This window comes from Tursiops truncatus, chromosome 16 (genome assembly GCF_011762595.2).
Source record: "Tursiops truncatus isolate mTurTru1 chromosome 16, mTurTru1.mat.Y, whole genome shotgun sequence".
NCBI lineage: Eukaryota > Metazoa > Chordata > Mammalia > Artiodactyla > Delphinidae > Tursiops > Tursiops truncatus.
The window spans coordinates 7,551,356-7,573,914 of record NC_047049.1 but is presented as its reverse complement, the minus strand read 5'-3'; the positions used below and the strand labels follow the sequence as shown (position 1 = coordinate 7,573,914).

Here is a 22,559-nt window from a genome sequence, read left to right as displayed (position 1 = left end):
CAAGCAAGGCTGAACAGCACAGGGCCTAAAGAGCTGAACAACCATTCAAAAGGTATTTATGCGGGGGTGTAAGACTCTCAGCCGGATCACAGATTAGAGCCAAGGGGAAGAGACCAAATCAGAGAAGCCGGGTGCCCAGGGGGTAGTCATGGGGGAGGCGAAAGAGGGACTGAGAACTACTTTGCATATCTACTTGGCCCTTGTGTAAAGAGTGAGGAAATTAGGGAAGAATTTGGTTTCTACAAAGATAACAGGGACCATCCTAAAGCAAAAACAATAGGGGTGGGGAGGAAAAAGTGGTTTCTTGGGGGATGGGAAAGGCTTTTTAAGTTTAAAGACAGAAACTACAAAAGGTAAAAATCAGTTATTTAGCCACAATTATCTAAAACTTCTATAGGTCAAAATTATCATAAACAAGCGTGAAAGGTAAAAAGATGGGGAAAAAAGTTTTTTCATTTATAACAAATAGCCTTTGAAGAGATTTTACAGTAAGTAAAACAGACCAAAAACAAAACAAAACATATGAGATGAAAAGGTACAACTCCCAAGAGAAACCGTCTACTCTGCTAGGATGGCTGTTTCTATAAAATTAATCCCCAGAAAAAAACTGCACCACAAAAGCAACTACTTAAATGAGGAAAAGGCAATTAGGAGCTAGAGAACATCAAACTGTTGGTACAATGAGCTAAAAAGTTTAGTAATAAATCCTAAATATCACTGAGCTAACTGGCATTTATTCAAATCTATTTATGTATTACTTCAGCTTCATAGCTTCTCTCATCCCACCAGCACCGGCCCTAGAACCAGCCCTCACCACAGTGCTTCCCACTGCTGCATAACCATTAACGGTCAAGATAAGCCATGAAGTACAGACTGAGCCACAGGAAAAACTAAGAATAACAAGGAAATTGGGGAAAATACAGAGCAATCATGTCGGCAGGGAGGGGAATGTTTCTTAAAGATACATTCAAGATGAGTGGAAAGTTGCCAAACACTAGGCATACTTCATATGTCTGTACTTATTGTTTAAAAAGACTAGTTAACTCATATTTCAACGGAACTCTATTAATGACACGTCAGACCACGCAATATCTCCCAGCACTCAGTCTGAGCTGCCCAATTAGCAAAACCTAATACCTGGAGTTTGGCTTACTTCCCTTTCAACTTGGCACTACCCAGTAAATCCAGTATGTTCAGGAATCCGCTACACAAAATCCAGCACTCTGGTTTGCCAAGACTCACCAGCTAACCCTTCTTCACACAGCTCAGATTAGAATACAGATTTTCAGCCCGAGATCCAGGGACGGTCTTCAGGGGGTCCAATAACTACTGAAGTAAAATGCAGAATTATATGAGTAAGTACATTTTTTGAAGGGGAAGGTTCCTAATTTCCACCAGATTTTACTTCAAAGAATTACATATTAACAACAAAAAAGTTACGTAAGAATCATTACACTGGAGATAGCCGCTAGCAAAAATGCCAAAATTCTAGTTACACTACACAGAACTTCCCCAAAATACAAAGTCTAAAACATTGATTTTAACTCTACTTCTTGAGACTCAGTTAGAATTAATGCTCTGTTTGACCAACTGAAAAGTCAAAACAACACATTAATTTTTGCCTTGATCAAATTAGCAATAATACACAGAGCTACTTAGATATACTTTAAACTGAAACACTTTCTTAAAAGAACTGTAACCATAATAAGAGCCTTAGAAATGTTTGTGCTCTAAGACCACTAATTTCACTCTCAAGATTCTATCCTAAAGAAACACTCAGGAACGTAGCAAAACATTCATAAATAAAAGATGTTCAATTATATGAGAATGGCTCAACATAATCACATACATAATATATTGTCATTTAACATCATTAGTTTTCAATGACATGGAGAGATGTTTTAGGATATGTTTAAGTGAAGAAAATAAAATCATGTTCAACTCTACAAAAAATACTATACACAAGGAAGTTCACTGTGGTTATCCTTCTACTGTTCTGTATTTTCCATGTTTCCTAATGATCAAGAATTACATTTATAATCACACAACATTGTAAATCAACTATATTCAATAAAAAAGAATCATATTTATTATCAGAAAAAGTTATTAAAAATGAAACTGAAGGTCTGCCCAGGTTGTCACATTAGACAAAGGGAAAGCTTAGCAACAAGGAAAACCAAAGTAGGAGAAAAAGAGTTTTGAGAAGCTTTGAGAAAACAGATTGTGAAGGTGGCCAAAACAGCTCAGCTGGGAGTAGTTAAAAGAAAGGCATAAATCACTACCCCTGGAAGTGCAGCCTGGATGGATTACAGCAATTAGGTCTTAAAAGTCGTCTTGGGCTTCCCTGGTGGCGCAGTGGTTGGGAGTCCCCCTGCCGATGCAGGGGACGCGGGTTCGTTCCCCTGCCCGGGAAGGTCCCATATGCCGTGGAGTGGCTGGGCCCGTGAGCCATGGCCGCTGAGCCTTCACGTCTGGAGTCTGTGCTCCGCAACGGGAGAGGCCACAGCAGTGAGAGGCCCGCGTATCGCAAAAAAACAAAACAACAACAACAACAAAAAAACTCGTCTCTTTCTAGGGGGCAGGGTCAAATTCTAAAATAAAAACTATTCTCTATGATTTTGCTATCAGGGTCTACAGCTCTGTGACTTCATTAGAATCTGGCAGAGAGGCACTAAAAAAATTTTTTTTAATTAAAAAAGAGAGAGGTATTAAAAATATACTAAAAACTCTCTAAACAGCATCTTCTAAGTTAATTAACAGGTTGACACAATATGGTGAGTGAAAGGAATCTTTGAAATTATCTAAATTCAACATTTTCATTTTACACACTTCCTCAGCTCATTCACAAAAGAAATGGGACAACATATCCATTTATATGCTGAGTTCAGGCAGTCTTATTAAAATATAACTACAGTGTGGACTTCCCTGGTGGCGTAATGGCTGAGAATCCACCTGCCAATGCAGGGGACACAGGTTCGAGCCCTGGTCCGGGAGGATCCCACATGCCGCGGAGCGGAGCCACTGGGCCCGTGCGCCACAACTACTGAGCCTGCGCTCTAGAGCCCGCGAGCCACAACTACCGAGCCTGCGCACCACAGCTACTGGGCCTGCACTCTAGAGCTCATGAGCCACAACTGCTGCGCCCATGTGCCACAGCTACTGAAGCCCGCATGCCTGGAGCCCGTGCTCTGCAACAAGAGAAGCCACCGTAAAGAGAAGAATGCGTACAGCATAGAAGAGTAGCCCCCACTCGTTGCAACTAGAGAAAGCCCGCGCAGAGCAACGAAGACCCAACGCAGCCAGAAATAAAATAAATTAAAAATATACATATATAACTACAACTTACTAACAAAAGAGTAACATCCAAAACATTACTAATACTCGTGCTTAATTAAGGTTTTTAAGGTGAACTCTGAATATTTAATTCGAGGGGTCCTGTGGTCCGATCCATCAGATGCACTAGGGCCCTGTAGGCACATTTCTATTCAAAAACCTTCTGGGTTCAAGTTACTGTGCCTGGCACAACACAAGAAATACTAGAACAGAATTAAGGAGGGCTTAAACCAGCCAACTTCAACAACTTTCCCTTCCAGAAAGGCCTGGAAAACCAGGAGAGGAGAGCGTAAGCTCCTCAGCGTTTGGAGACTAGGATGTAAATTCTAGCTGAGGCTATTAAGAGTAACTATTTGGATGATTTTGTCAATTTTTTTTTTAGCTTCAATGTCCCCATTTGCAAAATGAAGTTGAAGCCATTCAAGGCCATTACTGAGGATTAAATGAGATTGTTTTAAAGCACCAAACTTAGCACAAAATAGTCACTCAGTTAGTTCCCTCTTAAATTCATAAGGGAATTAGCCAAGTTCTGCAATATAAAAAAAAAAACAAAACAGGGTTTCTTTTTTAAACTGCAGCTTTTGTTCTTCTAAAAATTTTTTTCTATTGAAAAAAAAATTAGAAACACAAGAAAATGACCTGCAGTTCCATATTTAGGAGGTAACCATTAACTTTTAACTTTTTTCTATGCATAAATACTATACACATTAGCTTTTCACCCTTCCCTAGGGAATTTACCACATTAGACCTTCTGAAGGCTCCCAGGACCCTTGCACAGATTTTTGTCACAGGTCCTAACACTTCAGGACTCTTGTTTTCACACCTGTCCCCTTACTAGAATCCTACTAGGCTCCTTAAAAGGACAGTAACTCTGTCTTAAAATTCACTTTGCATCCCCAGAACCTAGCCCACGTTTGGGGATTCCTTGTCTGTCACATAAACAAGGTCATTCCTAAACAGACTTAGGACTTGCGAAGGAGTCAAGGCAGTGACAAATAGCAAGGCCATCCAGAGAGATGATTAAATCACCCACTCCTAACAGACAGAGCTGAGTCTAACTCTAACAGGAGGCTAGCATGATGTCAACAAGAATGATCTTTCCATCAAGAGTTCACTTCCGTTAAAAAAAAAAAAAAAAAAAAAAAGAGTTCACTTCATTAGATCATTTCACTCCAGGCTGTGCACTTAACTTAGGCCCACACTCAGGTCCTGGAGAAGAGGACAAATTGTTATTGACAGCAAAAATTTTAACACTAAATGTTTTCAGTAATACAATTAACAAGGTCCTTCTTCAAGCTACTATTGGCCAATCTAATCCATCCTATCTATACTAGAACATACCTAAAATAGAATTCCATAAAACGCTGCATTTTGAAGAGTTAATTTAGCATACACTTATGAAATACTATTTTTTAAAATCACTCTAAAAGAAAAACCAGCATTAAATTCATCAAAAAGCCACTTAAAATATTCCACTTGAGGAATAAATTTGGTTTTACTACATCTGTCAAATATTTACCTTTCTTGAGGCAACCATTCAAAAGTACAGTCTTTTTTGGAAAGTTCTGCCAACAAAAGTTTTTTGGCCTTTTTTTTTTTTTTTTTTTTTTTACATAATCTGGCTCAAAGTCAGCTCAAGTGCGCCACTGGCAAACACCTTAAGCATTACTACTGAAAAAGGATTGGTTCCATTAGATCATTCCCTCCACACACCTCCAAAATCCACTCACCACTTTTTTTAAATGTAGATTTCACCCATCCCCAGGAACTCAGGAAAGGGCATAAAATATGCCCACAAGTAACTGTAATAAAGGCAGAGAGTGGGGGTGGTAATACAGTCTCTTTGAGGAAAAAAAAGTCTTTTCAAGAATTTTTACCATTCAAAGTTATACTGGGTCTGGGACTTCCCTGGTGGCGCAGTGGTTAAGAATCCGCCTGCCGATGCAGAGGACACGGGTTCACTCCCTGGTCCGGGAAGATCCCACTTGCCGCGGAGCAACTAAGCCTGTGCGCCACAGCTACTGAGCCTGTATTCTAGAGCCTGCATGCCACAACTACTGAAGCCCGCGCACCTAGAGCCCGTGCTCTGCAACAAGAGAAGCCACCGAAATGAGAAGCCTGCACACCACAATGAAGAGTAGCCCCTGCTCGCCGCAACTGGAGAAAGCCGGCGTGCAGCAACAAAGACCCAATGCAGCCAAAAACAAATAAATAACTTTTTTTTTAAGTTATACTGGGTTTTTTGGGGAGCAGATTCAAAACTTATCTTGAACACCATGGAAAAACTGCAAACCCAAAACAATAAGCTTTATTGTTTAAATCTTGCCCTTATTAAAAGATTTTACTTTCCTACTTGGATCTTTTTCATAGTCAGGAACTACATTCTCTGAAGACGGTACCAGGATATTTTAATGAAAGAAGTCTATTGTTTCTTTCAGATGAGTAAGATGAAGAATTTGGATTACATACCTAAAGAACAGCTCCAAATTCAAATTGAGAGAACTAGTTTACCTACAGAAACTCTTAGAAATCCGAAGATTTAGAATTGAGAACCTGGAGTTTAGTAATTTATTAAAGCCACTTCATTCCAAAGTCACTCCTCCGTCTTTTCCGCCTTAATTTATCACCTTATCAAAGAGGTAAAACTGAACACCAAGAAGAGATACAGTGACAAAGGGAGGAGGCTGTGGGTCACCGAGCACAAGTGTCCCAATGAAATCAACCAGAATTTATTCATGCTCAGCACTGTTGGCAAACAAACTCGAGGGAGGAAGTGTTCGTGCTGAAAGCCCTGTTGACCCCAATCCCCTGACACCATGTAATTAAACCTGCACTTACTGTAAGGTAAGGCTCTACTTCTGACTTTTTTATTTGGACAAAGGCTGGAAGGGAAAAGAAGATAGGTTGGGGGAGGGGAGAGATGAGCAGGTAGGCTGCAGGGCCAAGGAGCTGCCCGGAAGGACTCGGACCCAGTCTCGATAGTCGGCGCCGCCCCCGGAGGCAAAAATTCACCATTTACTGAGCAGTTCCGCGTGTCCAGAATGCGCTCTCCTGGCCGACGTCAGGAACCCAGTGTGTTCGCGGGGCCCACGGCCCCGGTCCCACGCGCCGGCGCCCTAAAGGCTTCCTCCCCGGAAACCCGGAGGCGCCCGAGAGGCTCAGGGTCGAGGCGCAGAGACCCCGGGGCCCCTGGGGCCGCGGCACGGGTTCGTGGACTGCGGGCCGGGAGGGCAGAGCGCCCGCCCCCATGGGCCGCGCGCCGAGGGGCCGGCCCGGCTCCGCCTGCTCGGGCAGGCGGAGGTGCCACATCCACAGCCTCTCTCCTTCTGCCTCCCTCGCCCGATGCTCCCTGCCGGGATGCGCCGCGCCCCTGCCCGCCCGGATTGCGTGCGGGCCGGCTGCTCTCCGACCCCCGGTATCCCGGTGCCCACCGCCGGCAGCGCAAACCCGCTGCGGAGGCGGAGCCTGCCTGCCGGTCAAGGCCCAGCACGCCTCCTCAGCCGGCTGCCCCCGAACCCGGGACCGGAGCCGCCCACGCCAGCCCCCCGACCCGCCGCGGCCCGAGGCGCCGGGGACCCACCCCAGCCCCGGCCCCGCGGCGCCTGCGCGGATACCTGGCGGCACCTCGGAAGCCACCCCGAGACATGCGGCGTCAACTGAGCAACTGCGCGACGGCAACGCGTCACAGATCTTAAGATGAAGCTTCTGCCCCGCCCCCGGGACGCCCTCGCTTCCCATTGGCTAGCGGCGGAGGGCTGAGCACCAATCGCCGTGGGCCCGCCCTCCGCCCCGCCGCTGCGCATCCCAGACTCCGACTGGAAGCGCAGGTTCGAGCCCCTCCCGCGCCTTCAGGGCCGAGCTGTTCCGGTCCGCCATCGGTTCACTGCGTTTGGGCGCCTGCCTAGCCAGTGCTTTTCCTTCGGTCGCTCACTGCCCTCCCTTTGTTGGCGGGAAAACAAGGTCCGAAGGGATGAAACGTTGGTTGGGCCCCCGCCTCGCGGGGCTGGACGGCAGGCTGGACTTCCAGCCCTGCGTTCCCCGGCCGCGCTCACAGGCCTTTGCCTCGCCGAGCCTTACGTGTGTGCGGTGCCAGCCCATCCCGGCCCCAGGCAAAGTCGCGCCCACCATGTCCTTGAACCCTGGTGTGCTGTAGTGCTGTTGCGCTTCTGAAGCCATCTGCGTAAGTCATCACTGCAGTGGAAAATGCACTGTCCACCTCCTCGTGGTTGCTGGCAGATACTGAAATGATGGCAACACACTGTAAGTTTGTCTGCGGCGCCCTCCACAACCCGTTAGAAACGCAGAACTGAGAATGGATAGGCCAGGATAAACTCATTTTAGAATTATGAGAGAGGGCGTCCCTGGTGGCGCGGTGTTTAAGAATCGCCTGCCAATGCAAGGGACATGGGTTCAAACCCTGGTCAGGGAAGATCCCACCTACCTCGTAACAACTAAGCCCATATACCACAACTACTGAGCCTGTGCTCAAGAGCCCGTGCTCCACAGCAAGAGAAGCCACAGCAATGAGAAGTCCGTGGGCACCGCAACAAAGAGGAGCCCCTGCTTGCCTGAAGACCCAATGCAGCCAAAAATAAATAAATTTATTTTTTTTAAAGAATCGTAAGAGACCTGGACACCATGAAGTCTACACCATTAAAAAATTTTTTTAACTTTATTTATTTAAAATTTATTTTTTTATCTATTTATTTTTGGCTGTGTTGGGTCTTCGCTGCCGCTCGTGGACTTTCTCTAGTTGCAGCGAGCACACAGGCTTCTCATTGTGGTGGCTTCTCTTGTTGTGGAGCACGGGCTCTAAGCGGGTGGGCTTCAGTAGTTGTGGCACGTGGGCTCAGTAGTTGTGGCTTGTGGGCTCTACAGTGCAGGCTCAATAGTTGTGGCGCATGGGCTGAGTTGCTCCGCGGCATGTGGGATCTTCCTGGACCAGGGCTCGAACCCGTGTCCTCTGCATTGGCAGATGGATTCTTAACCACTGCGCCACCTGGGAAGCCCCACTCTACAGCATTTTTGTTAAATATTGGAAACAGAGCTGGGAGTGAGAAAACGACTTACCCAGGGTTATCCCACAGGTGAGGGGCAGCCCAGTCCTGTGTGCCACCCCCCTTCTCTGAGGGTGATCACAGACAGCTGCAGGGACAGAACTGCACATCAGCACCGTGTTCCATAAGACCGCCCTGATCAGTCAGGGTCCCAACTGGAAACAGGTGGCACACTCCAAAATGGAAAATTGAGGTGTATTTGTTACAGGAATTATTTAAGTGTAAACCACAAGAGGTAGAGAAGTAACCCGGGGCTAGTGCACCAGGGAAGACCATTGTCAACCCTAGGCTTAAAGGGAGCTGTTTTCAGAACCCAAAGACAAAAAGAAAGGAGAGGCCACCTGCCTGGGCAATGGTCATCAGTGACCTCCAGGAACGGGAGCTGGGGTGAGGAAGATCCTGACCTCCCATCTCCTGCCAGGGTTCTCTATGGACTGAGCCCATTAGGAAGCCAGAGACCTAAGGAGCCCTATGAGGGCAGTCCCTGCAGGGCAGCCTCCTGGGACGCAGGCAGGGTAGGGAAGGGTGGGGAGTAGATGGGGTAGGAGGACAAATGGAACTCATTCAACACAGAACCAGCTAAGATAAGCCTTAGCCAAGTAGAAAGGAAAGTCAAAGCTATACGGTAAGGGCTGGAAAATGTGTGGGCACAAGGCCAAGCTATAAACATCAGAGCCCATGTCTACAGATGTCTAGAGCAACACACCAAAAGGGATTCAGTCCTCTGTGGCTCCATCTGCCTTAGACCAAGGTCAGTTATTCTGATTGTTATGGCCATGCCTTCTCTAGAGCGCATTGAGAGTAGGACTTTGCCTTTTGGTTTGTTGATGTGCCTCCATAACCCTGAATACAACGTGATTAATTTCTTGGAAGTTAGGTCCTTGCGCTCACAGGATCAGAGAGGAATTGTTTCTCCATGGTCCTGCCTTACAAATCTGGGCAGGTGTGTCAAGCCAAGCCCAGCTCTTGGAACACTTACAGAGAGCCCAGGAATCCCCAGTTTGGCCTTGGCAAGTAGGAACAGGTGCTTCTGAATTCATGAAGGGGACATGACACCCAAGATCTGAGTAACATCAAAATGTGTTGCAATGCCTTTTGGACTTACAGATAAGGTGCTCTTTAACTAAAACCTTTTCATAGGCCAGAAACTGCTTAGAATGTCTGGGTTTTATCTCTTCTCTCTTATCAGAAAAACAGAGGTACAGACAGCATGAAATACTTTATGGTTTTTCTAGCTGGTTGAAAAATAACTAGCAGTTGTTTTTCAGTTTAATGTGCCCTTGGAGACCTAGACTTGAAAGCAGCTTGTTTTCAAACAAGAAACAGAGCTGCTCTGTTTGTATGCATTTTATTTATAGTCTAGAAACACATAAAGACAGAGCATACATTACAAAGATTGTTGAGCTTCTGAAACTACTTATAGATTCAAGTTATTAATTATATGGGAACAATAAAACTGGATGATATAAAGACTGACCCCATCACAGATATCCAACACCTAAATTAGTTTATTTAGTTCATTCAACAAATGTTCCTTGAGTGCCTACATGCCTGACCCCGCAAGGGGTTTCACATCAGGCAAGAGTATGTGGGTCTCTTTAGGAGGAGGGAGAAGTTCAGGAAATGCTCCTTCAACAGGTATGAACTGAAGTCTTGCAACTTGGACCGTCTGAAAAACTGCAACTACACAAAAAAGGAAAGAATTCATTTTCTTATACAGGCAACTCTCAATTATTCAGTGACCAGAAAAGCAATTTATGGATTATGCCAGCCTCTTGCTTTCCATCACTTCCTCTATTGCCCAATTTGTTTTTACTTGTCATTAGCATAGCCTAAGTGTAGGTGGACTTGAAATGATTAAAAAGGAAAATCCACACTGATGGTCAAGGAGAAAGTCTTGTAATGAGACTCAGAAGATGTTTGGTGATTTTTACCCAGCAGAAGAAACATTTTTCCCCAGATTATATTCACCCTAAAAGATGTCTTCCAACAGAAGACTTGGCAATATACATAGCTCATGCCTCCTGCTGTTGCTGCACTGAGCCAAGGCAGGCATTTAAATCTGGAGGAGAGGGACTTCCCCGGCGGTCCAGTGGTTAAGACTTCCCCTTCCAGTGCAGAGGGTGCGGGTTCGATTCCTGGTCAGGGAGCTAAGATCCCACATGCCTCACAGCCAAAAAACCAAAACATAAAACAGAAGCAATATTGTAACAAATTCAATAAAGACTTTCAAAATGGTCCACAACAACAACAACAACAAAAATCTTAAAAAAAAAATCTGGAGGAGAGTAAACCTCCTTACCTCCAGAATGGCAGGGAGCTGGCAGGAGCAGGGTAAGCAAAATAGTGAGAAAAGTTAAAGAAGGATATACCTGGTAAATGTTCTGAACTTAAATCTGAACTGGGGACAATAGGCAGAGATTCAGAAATTGTGCAGTTAAAATACTGGTTCTGCTACGAGGATATGCCTGCTAGGGGCACTTATTTTCTCTTGTCCATAGCTGAATTCCACCTAAAACCTCCAGCTGCAGTTTCTATCTATCCCCACATGATACCTTCCCTGACTCCCCAGGTCAAAAGAGTCCCCCCTCACCCTCAGCACTGCCTGTCCACCTGTCACAGAGCTGCCTGCAGTCATTGTTTGACTACTGTATATTTCTAGCTCTGTCTATGTCTTATCTTCCCACCCAGACTATAAATTCTTTTTTTTTTTTTTTTGGCCATGCCACGTGGCATGCAGGATCTTAGTTCCTCAACCAGGGATCCAACCCATGGCCCCTGCAATGGAAGCGTGGAGTCTAACCACTGGGCCACTGGGAAAGTCCCCAGACTATAAATTCTTGAAGCTACCTTGCAGCATGTCTTGCAGGACTTTTAGAGCCTTCCAGAACCCATCTCCATGTTGCTTTTAGTAGGAATTATTAGTCTACACATGCCCCAACTCATCTTTATTCCCCGGGGCAGGAATTAGAGGCAGAGTAGAGGCAGGCCTACAATCCTGAGATTCTAAAAGCCTAGATGGCAAAGCCCTTCCCACTCTTAGAATAATAACAGCCGTTCAAAACCCCAGAAGCTTGGATTGAAAGAAGGATACTTCAAACCATTATTGTCCATTAACACCTTGCTACTTGTCCAAGCGCTGAAGGATTGTCACCTGGGCCTGATAAGTTTATAAAGTTATGTGCTAGAGAAAAGGGGATGGACCGAGTCTTAGCGCGAGGCATGAGATTGGGAACAGAGCTGAGTCCAGAAGGGGAGGCTCTGAGAGGATCTTTGGGGTTAGTGGCTGCAGATGGAGGATACTGCATGCCTGGGAGCCTGAGCAGGGGAAGAGAACAGAAAATACCAGAAGAGGGATTTGGGTGAACCAGGTCAACTCGGTGAAGGGTATTTAAATCAACTCAGTAGCAAATATTTTAAAAGAGACTCAATTCACGGGGCTAAAAAGTCAGCTAATTATCAATACTGAGACCTAATAAGTAAGTTATTTTGAAGATACGAATTAGAGATATAAGTGCAAAATAGAGCTGAAGAATTTTTTTTTAATAAATGTATTTATTTATTTTTGGCTGCGTTGGGTCTTCGTTGCTGCACGCGGGCTTTCTCTGGATGCGGCGAGTGGGGCCTACTCTTCATTGCGGTGCGCGGGCTTCTCATTTTGGTGGCTTCTCTTGTTGCGGAGCACGGGCTCTAGGCGCGCGGGCTTCAGTAGCTGTGGCTTGTGGGCTCTAGAGCGCAGGCTCAGTAGTTGTGGCGCACGGGCGTAGTTGCTCCATGGCATATGGGATCTTCCACAGACCAGGGCTCGAACCCGTGTTCACTGCATTGGCAGGCAGATTGTTAACCACTGCGCCACGAGGGAAGCCCAGAGCTGAAGAGTCTTAAAGATCTAATCTAGCACTTTTAAGGACAGAGAAATCCAAGATTCCAAGGTAAAGGGCCCCAGCCAGTTGCGACATAGGTGATGGGACAGCCAAGAAGCCAACTGTTCACCCCATCATGTGTTGTGTTTGACACTTAATCAGAAGTAAGAATTTTAACTAAGAATAAAAAAAGTTAAAGTAAAAATTTTTGACAAAAAATTAAGTAGTGAATTAGCAGCAGCGTTTATTTGGAAAATACATTGCTCATTAATTAAAAAATAAAATAATAGAAACCTCAAGTATTAGCTAAACATTTACATCGTTATCTGTTCAGATACTAAGAAGTTCAGTGTATTTTGCAATTTTCCTTTTTTATTGATTCCATGGAGGCCAACTAAGTGTGAGCTTTGATAACTTTTATTACTTCTCTTTTGAAAACTTTAATTTTGACTCTTTTTAGTTGGACTATAGAAAACAACAACAATGGGACTTCCCTGGTGGTCCAGTGGTTAAGACTTCATGCTCCCAATGCAAGGGGCCTGGGTTCAATCCCTGGTCCGGGAACTAGATCCCTCATGCCACAAGAATATTTTTTATTTTATTTATTTTTTTAAATTTAATCTTATTTATTTTTTATACAGCAGGTCCTTATTAGTCATCAGTTTTATACACATCAGTGTATACATGTCAATCCCAATCTCCCAATTCATCATCACACCACCACCACCCCTGCCACTTTCCCCACTTGGTGTCCATACGATTGTTCTCTACATCTGTGTCTCTATTGCTGCCCTGCAAACCGGTTCATCTGTACCATTTTTCTAGGTTCCACATATATGCATTAATATACAATATTTGTTTTTCTCTTTCTGACTTACTTCACTCTGTATGACAGTCTCTAGATCCATCCACATCTCTACAAATGACCCAATTTTGTTCCTTTTTATGGCTGAGTAATATTCCATTGTGTATATGTACCACATCTATTTTTTTAAAAAAGAAAGAAAACAACAACAATGACTCCCACCCCTGCAGAAAACCTGATGTATTAATTGAAAATAATTTAAACTTTTCTCCTAACATTGTTGACGTAAATAAACGTAATTTTAAGATTTTTTAAATTTCAAAGTTAAATGTTATTAAATGAATATATGAGAATATATTATAAAATCATTTCATCTTTGTCGAAGACACTTTGTTTTGCTCTGAATTCTGCCAAGAGTTGTTCACATATTGGAAAGTCAAGTCACAGACAGCAATGCCAGTCTGGTATTTGAGTTACCAGTATGCTTTGTGTTTGTGGCTGTCACATCCTTAATAGTGGTATATGGTCCTTCCCTTCTCTTTTGACCTGGATTCTCCTCCAAAAGGACTGTAGTGATAAAGATGAATTAAGTCTTTAAATTAGGGATGAGAGATTATATTTTGCCCTGACACCTCAAGTTTGACTTAGTTCATTGACTGAACAAATTACTTTTGTTTTCTGATATCTGTATTAATTTAAATATAGATTAAAGCACCAGAAGATGTCTACGATCTTGGTCTCCCCATTTTTAATTTAATTTGAACTATTTATGTAGTGCCTCCTAATTCCAAAACACTGTGCAGAGTTCTGAGAGAATCAAGAGATTCAATAAAATGTAGCTCCTGACTTCAGGGGGTGTGAGTCTGACTGTGATCAATGTCCTAATGAACTTGTTAGAGCACCTAGCATCCAGACCATATAGTGGCTAAGATGCAGGCGTTGGAATCGGACAACCCAGAAGTCATTCCTAACTCCACTGATCCTTACCTGGGTAACCGGAGACCCTGTGGCTCACTTACTCACCTTGTAAAATGGGTTATCTAGAGGATCACATAGCTGTGGCACTCTAAAACATCCAGCCACTTCTAAGCCACGTGGCAGCTCAGTGTCTCGTAGCATTATTATTTTTATTTACAATAAGGAGTAAAGGTTCTTTTCCAAGTCATCGTGATCATCATCTGGCCTTGAATCTCCCCTCTTCTACAGATTCCTATTGAAATCTAAGTAAATCATATATTACACTTAGAAGGCTAGAAAAGTGTTGATTGAAAATGCAAGAATATTTTATCACTGGGATCTACTGAAGTAAATTTTACTTAGAAAAGGCAACTATTTTTTTTACTGCTACCTGTTCCCATTCTGGCCCTATGCCTCTCCCTGGAGTTTGGGAAGCCCTGTTGGGCTAGATTATATGTGATGAACTTCACTCTGAACTGGCCTTCTTCTGGTCGATAAACAAGCATTGGTAACACCTTCCCACATGTGTTAATTTTCTAAAAGAAAGCTTGAGATAAATCCAGGATAGTAAGTAGCCCAGTGCCCCACTGGGCAGATGGTCAAAAGAGAGTTGCCGTTCTCCCTTTAATATCCAAAGATTGATACTAGAAGGAACTTTGGAAACATCTGAATTACAAGTATCTGTAGAACTACTTTCCTCTCTGACATTTTCTCCCCCAAGCAACTTCTTTTTGTTTTGTAAATAGTTAATACATTTACTTCATTTACAAATCAAAACAAATTAAAAAGTACACACTGAGAAGACTTCTTCCTACCCCAAGCCCATCTAGCTTTGGTCGCCACCAAGGGCAGCCCTTCACATTAGCATCTTGTTTATCTTTCCAATGATTCTTCATGCAATAGAAGTAAATATAAAAACATGGGGCTTCCCTGGTGGTCCAGTGGTTAAGAATCCGCCTTCCAATGCAGGGGACACGGGTTCGATCTAAGAGCCCACATGCAGAGGGGAAACTAAGACCAGCAACTAAGACCCGACACAGCCAAATAAAAATTAAAAAAAATAAAAATAAAATAAATGTCATTATTTCCTCTACTTTATAACAACTGAGACAGCAGGTTGTATGTACTCTTTGTACCTTGCCTCTTAATATGCCCTGGAGCTCTCTCTGTGTCAATATGGAGAGATCACCCTCATTCTTTTGTTTATACCTGCATTAATAGCCCCATATTACTGGACACTTGGATTATTTCCAATCTTTTGGTATTGCAAACAGTGTCACAATAGAGAACCTTATCTCTGACATTTCGTGACTTTGTAAGATAAAGTCCTGGGAGTGAGATTGCTGGGTCAGAGGACTGGCCTACATTTCCAGTTTCAAGGCTAAGACTTCTAAATCCAGGGCTCGGGGGAGAGTAAATGAAGCAGACTACTCAGTTTGTGCCTGTGGACTGGCGCCAGTCTCTGCAATGAAATGATGCAGAAATTGCGAGAAGTGAGAAAACTTAGAGCAATCTTCCATTGCTGTGTCATCCAAGTACATAATCATTTTTCTAAGTAGTTGAGTTTTACCAATTTTATCTGTCTGTGATGACTGGAAAGAAAAAATGACTTCTGTGACTATGCAAAATCACCAATAGCTTTTTTTTTTTTTTTTTTGCTGTACGCGGGCCTCTCACTGTTGTGGCCTCTCCCGTTGCGGAGTACAGGCTCCAGACGCGCAGGCCCAGCCGCTTTGCGGCATGTGGGATCCTCCCGGACCGGGGCACGAACCCGTATCCCCTGCATCGGCAGGCAGACTCTCAACCACTGTGCCACCAGGGAAGCCCAACCAATAGCTTCTTTATTATGAGATTTCCTTTCAAATCATTTTAAATTCAGTAAAGTTTATTATCCAAACTTCTGAAAAAGTTGAAAAATAGGACTACCCCTAAACATGAAAGAGTAAAACAAAATTAGACTAAACAAGAAGTGAAAACATAGCTCAATCATTTAACAGCAGTTCTACGCAAAAACTGGGTTCACCTCTTAGGGGGTTTTGAGCCCAAAGACCTACCAAAGCTGAAGATCGGGAGAAGGAAGGATTTATTACTTGCAGCAAGTGAGAACACTGGGCATCTTTCCCAAATCAGTGTGTTCCTGAACAGCAAAATTGGGGGTTTTAAGCTAAGGGTACATGCATATTCATGAAGGGGCCTGAGTGGTATGTGCATATTCATGAAGGGGCTCGAGTAGAGGAGGATTCAGCTTACAATTGGGGCAAAGGTCTACAGTCTAAACTTTAGTCCTGAAGGTCAGAAAAGGTCAACATCATCATTCCCTGGCTTCCGACCAGTCTGGGGTCTTAGCAAGTAGATAACCATCCTCCACCTGGATGGGGGCCTTGGTTCCCATAGAACAACTCAAAGATATGTATTAGATTGTTACGTATATCCCTTGAGGAGGAACTAGGACTCTGGTTAATTACTGCACTATTGTTTCTTGACTGCTTTTCTTCTGTTCTTGCTTTCCTTTGTTCCCTTAAGATCATTAATTACTAAGACCTGTTCAAGGAGAAGCATTGTGGCCAGGCTTAGGTGACAAAACGGTTTAGGTCAGAATGGCTTCTCTTATGTCAAAAAGCTGTATCTGGTTCTTTTCCTCTGGGGACCCCCTACCCTATCTGCCTACAGAATTGGTGTAATACCAACATATTCCGATGTGAGAGATATAAGACCTACAAAATATGTGGAAGAACTGCCAGAGACAGGGGCTGGCGGGTGCAGGGGGGAGGGTCTCCCAGATGAAACAAGTAGAAAATGATACAATATAAAATGTAGTAGGTGCCAAGTGACACGGTGAGGCCTCACCTTTTTACAAAAGGATCTGGCCACCCAGGCAGAAAAGCAGTGTATCAGGAATCATCCTGTCTGCCAGGACACCAATCTCCAAAAAGTGGGAAGGAGATGTAAGATGAAATAGAGATATGCAGGAAGAAAATGTTATAGATTCTATTTAATTTTATTATCTCATCCTCTTATTATTTTTTAAAATATTTATTTATTTGGTTGTGCTGGGTCTTAGTTGTGGCAGGCAACCTCCTTAGTTGCGGCTCCAGGGCTCCTTAGTTGTGGCATGTGAACTCTTAGTTGCGGTATGCGTGTAGGATCTACATCGAACCCCCGGGCCCCCTGCATTGGGAGTATGGAGTCTTTTTTTTTTTTTTTTTTTTTTTTTGGTACGCGGGCCTCTCACTGTTGTGGCCTCTCCCATTGCGGAGCGCAGGCTCAGGACGCGCAGGCTCAGCGGCCATGGCTCACGGGCCCAGCCGCTCCGCGGCACGTGAGATCTTCCCGGACCGGGGCACGAACCCGCGTCCCCTGCCTCGGCAGGCGGACTCTCAACAACTGCGCCACCAGGAAAGCCCGGATAAGGCGTATTTAAAAGAATAAGATAGGACACAGTGGCGCAGTGGTTAAGACTCCGTACTCCCAGGCTTCCCAATAATAACTGAAGTAGATATTTCAAGATTATAATAATATCATGTGTTCATAATACCAAACAGCATGCTCTTACTTTACAAGAAGCCATTGATCATTAAATTTAATTATTAATGACACAGGCTACCAAGAAATAGCAAGGAATGGTATCCATATAGATATCACCGGGCCTAAAGTCCTCAAAAAAAGGTTAGAGTGAAACATACATGACCTAGTTGGGGAGGTCTGGTTTTCTGAGATACGGGCTACAAATCATATCACATAAAAAACTAAAGGAAGGGTATTCCAAACAAAGCCGGCAAGAGAATTTTACAGAACTAATTCTTAAGGGAGATAACGAAAGCAGCAGTTAGAATGCTCATCCGTATATTAAGTTACTGCAGTTGAATCCATCATAAATATGCTTTTTGCTTCCATGGTAGCTTTTTACACCCCAAAATTATTTCTTTTACAGCTCCTAACGACCTTTTGCTTGTTCACCATGCCATCTTGGAGAGTCTGTGTGGAACAGAGTATCTTTCAAGTCAGAATCTTAGATGAAGCTCTAAAAACGTTGAATTTGTGCTTTAAAAAAGTAGTCCAGGGCTTCCCTGGTGGCGCAGTGGTTGAGAGTTCGCCTGCCGATCCAGGGGACACGGGGTCGTGCCCCGGTCCGGGAAGATCCCACATGCCGCGGAGCGGCTGGGCCCGTGAGCCATGGCCGCTGAGCCTGCGCGTCCGGAGCCTGTGCTCCGCAACGGGAGAGGCCACAGCAGTGAGAGGCCCACGTACTGCAAAAAATATATATATATATATATATAGTCCAATTCATGACTGCAGCGTGTGCTGGAGGCGCGAACTCTCCCCCGGGTTCGATCACTACTGGGAGTCTAGGATTTGCTGGGACAGACATATTAGCCAAGACTGAAGTTTTACAGTATCCAATACTGCATACCCAAATGGGCAGTCTCATGCATAGACCTCAAGATTTTAGTTGAGCCATTTGTCTCTTTGTTATCTTTATGCCTTTGGGGCCATAGCCGTGGTTTATCAAAGCTGTTCTCAAAACTTGCAGTGGGGGCTTCCCTGGTGGCACAGTGGTTGAGAGTCCGCCTGCCGATGCAGGGGACACGGGTTCATGCCCCGGTCCAGGAAGATCATCCACATGCCGCGGAGCGGCTGGGCCCGTGAGCCATGGCCGCTGAGCCTGCGCGTCCGGAGCCTGTGCTCCGCAACGGGAGAGGCCACAGCAGGGAGAGGCCCGCGTGCCACAAAAAAAGAAAAAAAAACTTGCAATGATGTGGAAGTGCGTGTACTTCAGCTGGCAAGTCTAGCGATAAAGCTGTTGCATTTCCCAAAAGAACTTCCGGTCTCCTCCGGAAAATCAGGGACACATTTTCTCAGGAATAGCCTGTGGAGAGCCTGTTTGGAATGAGAGTCGCGCTCAAGTCCTAACCTTAAACGAAGACCTAAAAATGTAGAGTATTATGCATTTAAAAAGTAGTCCATTTCACGGCGGCAGTGTGCGCTCACAGACTCAGCTTTCTCCAACTTTGTTCGGCATTTGCAAGGAATCGCTGGGTTTGGGCCAGTAATCGAGTATGAAATGGGAAACAATCAGCTGTGAAAAGGGAACGCTCCTTACCCTCCGAGTGAGCCACAGCCTTTGAAGATTCCATCCTAGGTGTGAGCAGCTGGAGGGCGGGTCTTGTCTCCCTCTGGACACCATCCCCGCCGCTGGGTTAGCCCCGCGCCGCCGAACACCCAGACCCTCAGAAAGAACCCTTGAACTGAATTAAGCCTGACCGAAAGTGAAGAACAAGGTCCAGAAACGGGAAGGTTTAAGGACAGCCTCCGTCTCCGGACACTTTTAAAGATGGCAGATCCTTGACCCCCTTTAGTGGACCGCGTGAATTCCAGGGTTCAGCTAGGCGGGGAGGCGCGCGGCGGGGAGTCGGCAGGCGGCCTCTCCCTGCCCTCTGGCGGCGCCTCCCGGCAGCGGGGAGAGAAGGGGCGCGCAGACACCCGCGCACCAGGAGGGGGCAGTCCCTGCGCGTTGGCGCCCCTCCGTGGGGTGGGGACCACAAGTCCACGCCAATCACTCGTGAATCCGGACGAAGTGGGGCCCGAGGGGCTCCGGGTTCATAGATGTGGGGCGTAGAAAGGGGTCAGGTAGGAGGGCCCGAGGAAGGGCGCAAAGGAGCCCCTGGCGGCGGCGGCCGTCAGCGGGAAGGAGGCGGCGGCCGGGAAGAGGACGTTGGCCGCCGAGTAGGAGGGGAAAGTCTGGAAAGGATGCGCGGCCGGGCCCAGCTGACTCGGGCTGGCCCCCGCGCCGCCGCTGCCACCGCCGCCGCCGCCCGCCCCCGCCGAAGTCCCAGGCTGGGGCGCGCCAACTCCCGCCTGCGCCGCGCCTTCAGCGCCGGGGTTCTGCTTCTTCCACTTGGTCCTGCGGTTCTGGAACCAAATTTTGACCTGCGTCTCAGTGAGGCTAAGCGATAGCGCGAGGTTCAGGCGCTCGCACACAGACAGGTAGCGCGTGGCCCGGAACTTGTTCTCCAAGGCCACCAGCTGCTCGTACGTGAAGGCGGTGCGCGCGCGCCGCGGCTTGGAGCAGCTGGGCTCTGAGCGCCGGCGCCGGGGCCGCGGGGAGCCCGGGGAGCCCGCGAGGCCGCCCGCGCTGCTCTCTCCCGCCGCCGATGCCGCGGCCCGGGCCTCGGGGGAGCGCGTCCGGGCCTCCTGCAGGCGCGCAGTCCGCTCCCGCAGCTGCCGCCGCCCTGCGTCCTCCAAGTCCTCGTCCTCCGCCTCCTCCGCCTCAGAGCCCTCCAGGGGGGACGCCAAGCCGGCGCCTCGGCCCGCAGCATCTAGGGGAGAAGGGGACGGTGATCAGAAGCCCGGAACTACCCGGCCGGTCCTGGTCCCTAGACCTGGCCTTCGTCGTCCCCAGAGCAGGCAGCTCTCTCTGCCCAACCCAGAGCCCAGCCCTGCCCCTCTCCGGAACTGCGCTCCCTGCCCTCACCCCCACGACCGCTCTTAGTTGCAAGCCCTTTCCAGGAGGTGGGAGTTAGCGAGCGTTGTAGTGCCCGCTTTCTCTTCACCCACCTACCACCTAGTAGGCGTCCGAGAAGTGTATTTCGAATGAAAGAGTGACACTCCGCATTAAGAAAGAATAACGACCTTATTGGACAACCTTATCGCTGTACATTAAGACATCTATATGTCAAGTGCGTTTGGGGCTGTCTCCCCAGTCCCTAGAAGCCTATTTTGGCCTGGAACTGCCAGCAATTAAAAAAGAAGTTATTAAGCGCCCCCTCCTCCCTTTTAAAGTGAAATTCCCTCTTTCCCATCTTCTTTCTCCTGCCGTGTTAATAGAGTTTCAGATTTGTGCGGGGCCGGATCGATAGATGTCATCTATTAAAGGTAAGTTTTAATCGAACAATATTAGGATCAGACAGGGAAAAGGGGGTTTGAAGTCGGTACCTGCAAGCTGCGGGCAGGAGATATGCAGGCGCCAGTAATAGAATATCGATCATGGGGGTGGGGAAAGGGGAGAGCGGCCCCTGCAAGGGGCGATCCGAACAATTACCAGGCAGACCGCCCAGGCCCAAGCGCAGCCGCCAGAGGCGCCCAGAGCCCCAGACAATCACCGCTAAACTTGGGGAAGGGAAGCGGGGGAGCTGCCGAGACTTCAAGCCTCTCCCTGACCTGAGCCTCCGATCTTTGGCGTCCCTCCAGGGGACCTCGTGCCCGCGCCTCACCCAGCTTGGGTCCTGCTGTTTTTTGGTCTTTCCTTTCAGACACAAACTTTCCTGGACCCCTCGTCTGGTGTCCTCCAGAGTTAGGAGTTGTTTTGTTTGTTTGTTTTTGCCGCACGCGGCTTGTGGGATCCCAGTTCCCCCACCAGGGATCGAACCCGTGTCCCCTGCAGTGGAAGGTGGAGTCCTAATCACTGGACCGCCAAGGAATTCCCAGAGTTAGGGGTTAAATCAAAAAGGATTTTGGGGAGAAAGGACCAACAGCCTCCCGTCACCCCACCCCACTCCGGCCCCAGCCCAGTCAACGATTGGATCTGGGGAGAGTGAGCGTGCGGGGCAGCGGAGTCTCTGCAGCTGTCTCTGGATGGTTGGAAGTGGGCCCTGGGTGCGAAAACCGGACCTCACTGCCTACTAAGACTTAGGACACATGATTCAGCCTCAGCTTCCTCATCCAGAAAATGGAGAGATGATGCTGTCTACCTCGTTAAGGATGCTGTCTACCTCGCAGGTTTCGAAGTTTTTGCTGACTTTTATCTCAGTCTCTAGCCCAGGTCCTGGCACATAGGGGACAATTAAATGCCCAATAAATGAATGAGCCTGGACGAGGTGGGCGCTGGGTAAGAGTTTCCTCTGCGAGTAAATCAGAGCTGGGGTGCTTGCTTGCTTGGCGGGTAAGCAGGGACAGGCTTCGGTGGCAAATCCCTGACCCAGGATGCTGGAGGCCCTCTTTCTGCGTCAATTTAATTATGCGCCTGGTCCTGTGCGCCTTCTCCCCTTGGGGAAGACGCCGCTAAGGGCTACTCACCCGATCCACGGCTCTCCCTCCCACCTTCCCATCGTATCATGTAAGCTGGGGCTTTCCGGGGCCGGAGGCCGCCTCGCATCCTTACCAGGCGTCTCTCGCTGCCGGGCCGGGTCTCGGCTGGAGTCCTTCCTTGCTTCGGCCTCTGCCAAACTTTTCTTGGCTTCCCGGGGAGCAGGGCGCACGGCTGGGAGCGCAGCGCGGGTGAATTTCTGAGGGTCCAGGATGTCCAGAACCGAGAAGGAGATTTTGTGGTGGGAGGGAGCCGCCTTGGCCCCGCCGTCCTGCCATGCCAGCATGCCCGCCGCCCGCGGGCCGGAGGCCGGCGGCGCGGAGTCCGGGATGGCCGCGCTCGGGCTTGCCTTCGGCTGTGGCTCGGCCGCAGTTCTCAGCCGGTAGGAGGGTCGGGACGGCCAAGAGAAGCTGGGGAGGGGGGCGTGGAGAGAGCCGCGGGGGGCTGAGCGTGGATTGGCACTTGGGCTGCCCAGGTCCCCGCCAAGTGCAGGGCGCGCTCGCAGCAGCCCCAAGACTAAG

At 47.1% G+C, this 22,559-nt stretch overlaps 2 protein-coding genes across 2 annotated transcripts in view; both read right to left on the bottom strand.

The window, feature by feature from the left end:
• Positions 1-1,329, bottom strand: part of OAT (ornithine aminotransferase) — a 14,767-nt gene extending 13,438 nt beyond the window's left edge. Inside the window, exon 1 of the mRNA XM_019940203.3 lies at positions 1,243-1,329. The gene's annotated coding sequence lies outside the window, so the exon portion shown is untranslated. The remainder of the gene's footprint in view (positions 1-1,242) is intronic.
• NKX1-2 (NK1 homeobox 2) lies at positions 1,241-22,559 on the bottom strand. Its single transcript, XM_004324029.4, has 3 exons — positions 22,114-22,559; positions 19,117-20,332; positions 1,241-1,329 (listed from the first exon to the last, which is right to left on the bottom strand). Exons 1-2 carry the CDS (start codon positions 22,322-22,324, stop codon positions 19,614-19,616), a joined length of 930 nt encoding a protein of 309 aa, XP_004324077.3. The 5' UTR covers positions 22,325-22,559; the 3' UTR covers positions 1,241-1,329; positions 19,117-19,613.

Coding starts and splice junctions, on each gene's coding strand:
- NKX1-2 (XM_004324029.4), bottom strand. CDS start 22,324: ATGCTGGCATGGCAGGACGGCGGGGCCAAGGCGGCTCCCTCCCACCAC. Junction 20,333..22,113: donor CCGGCAGCGAGAGACGCCTG/GTAAGGATGCGA, acceptor CTTCTCCCCTAG/ATGCTGCGGGCCGAGGCGCC.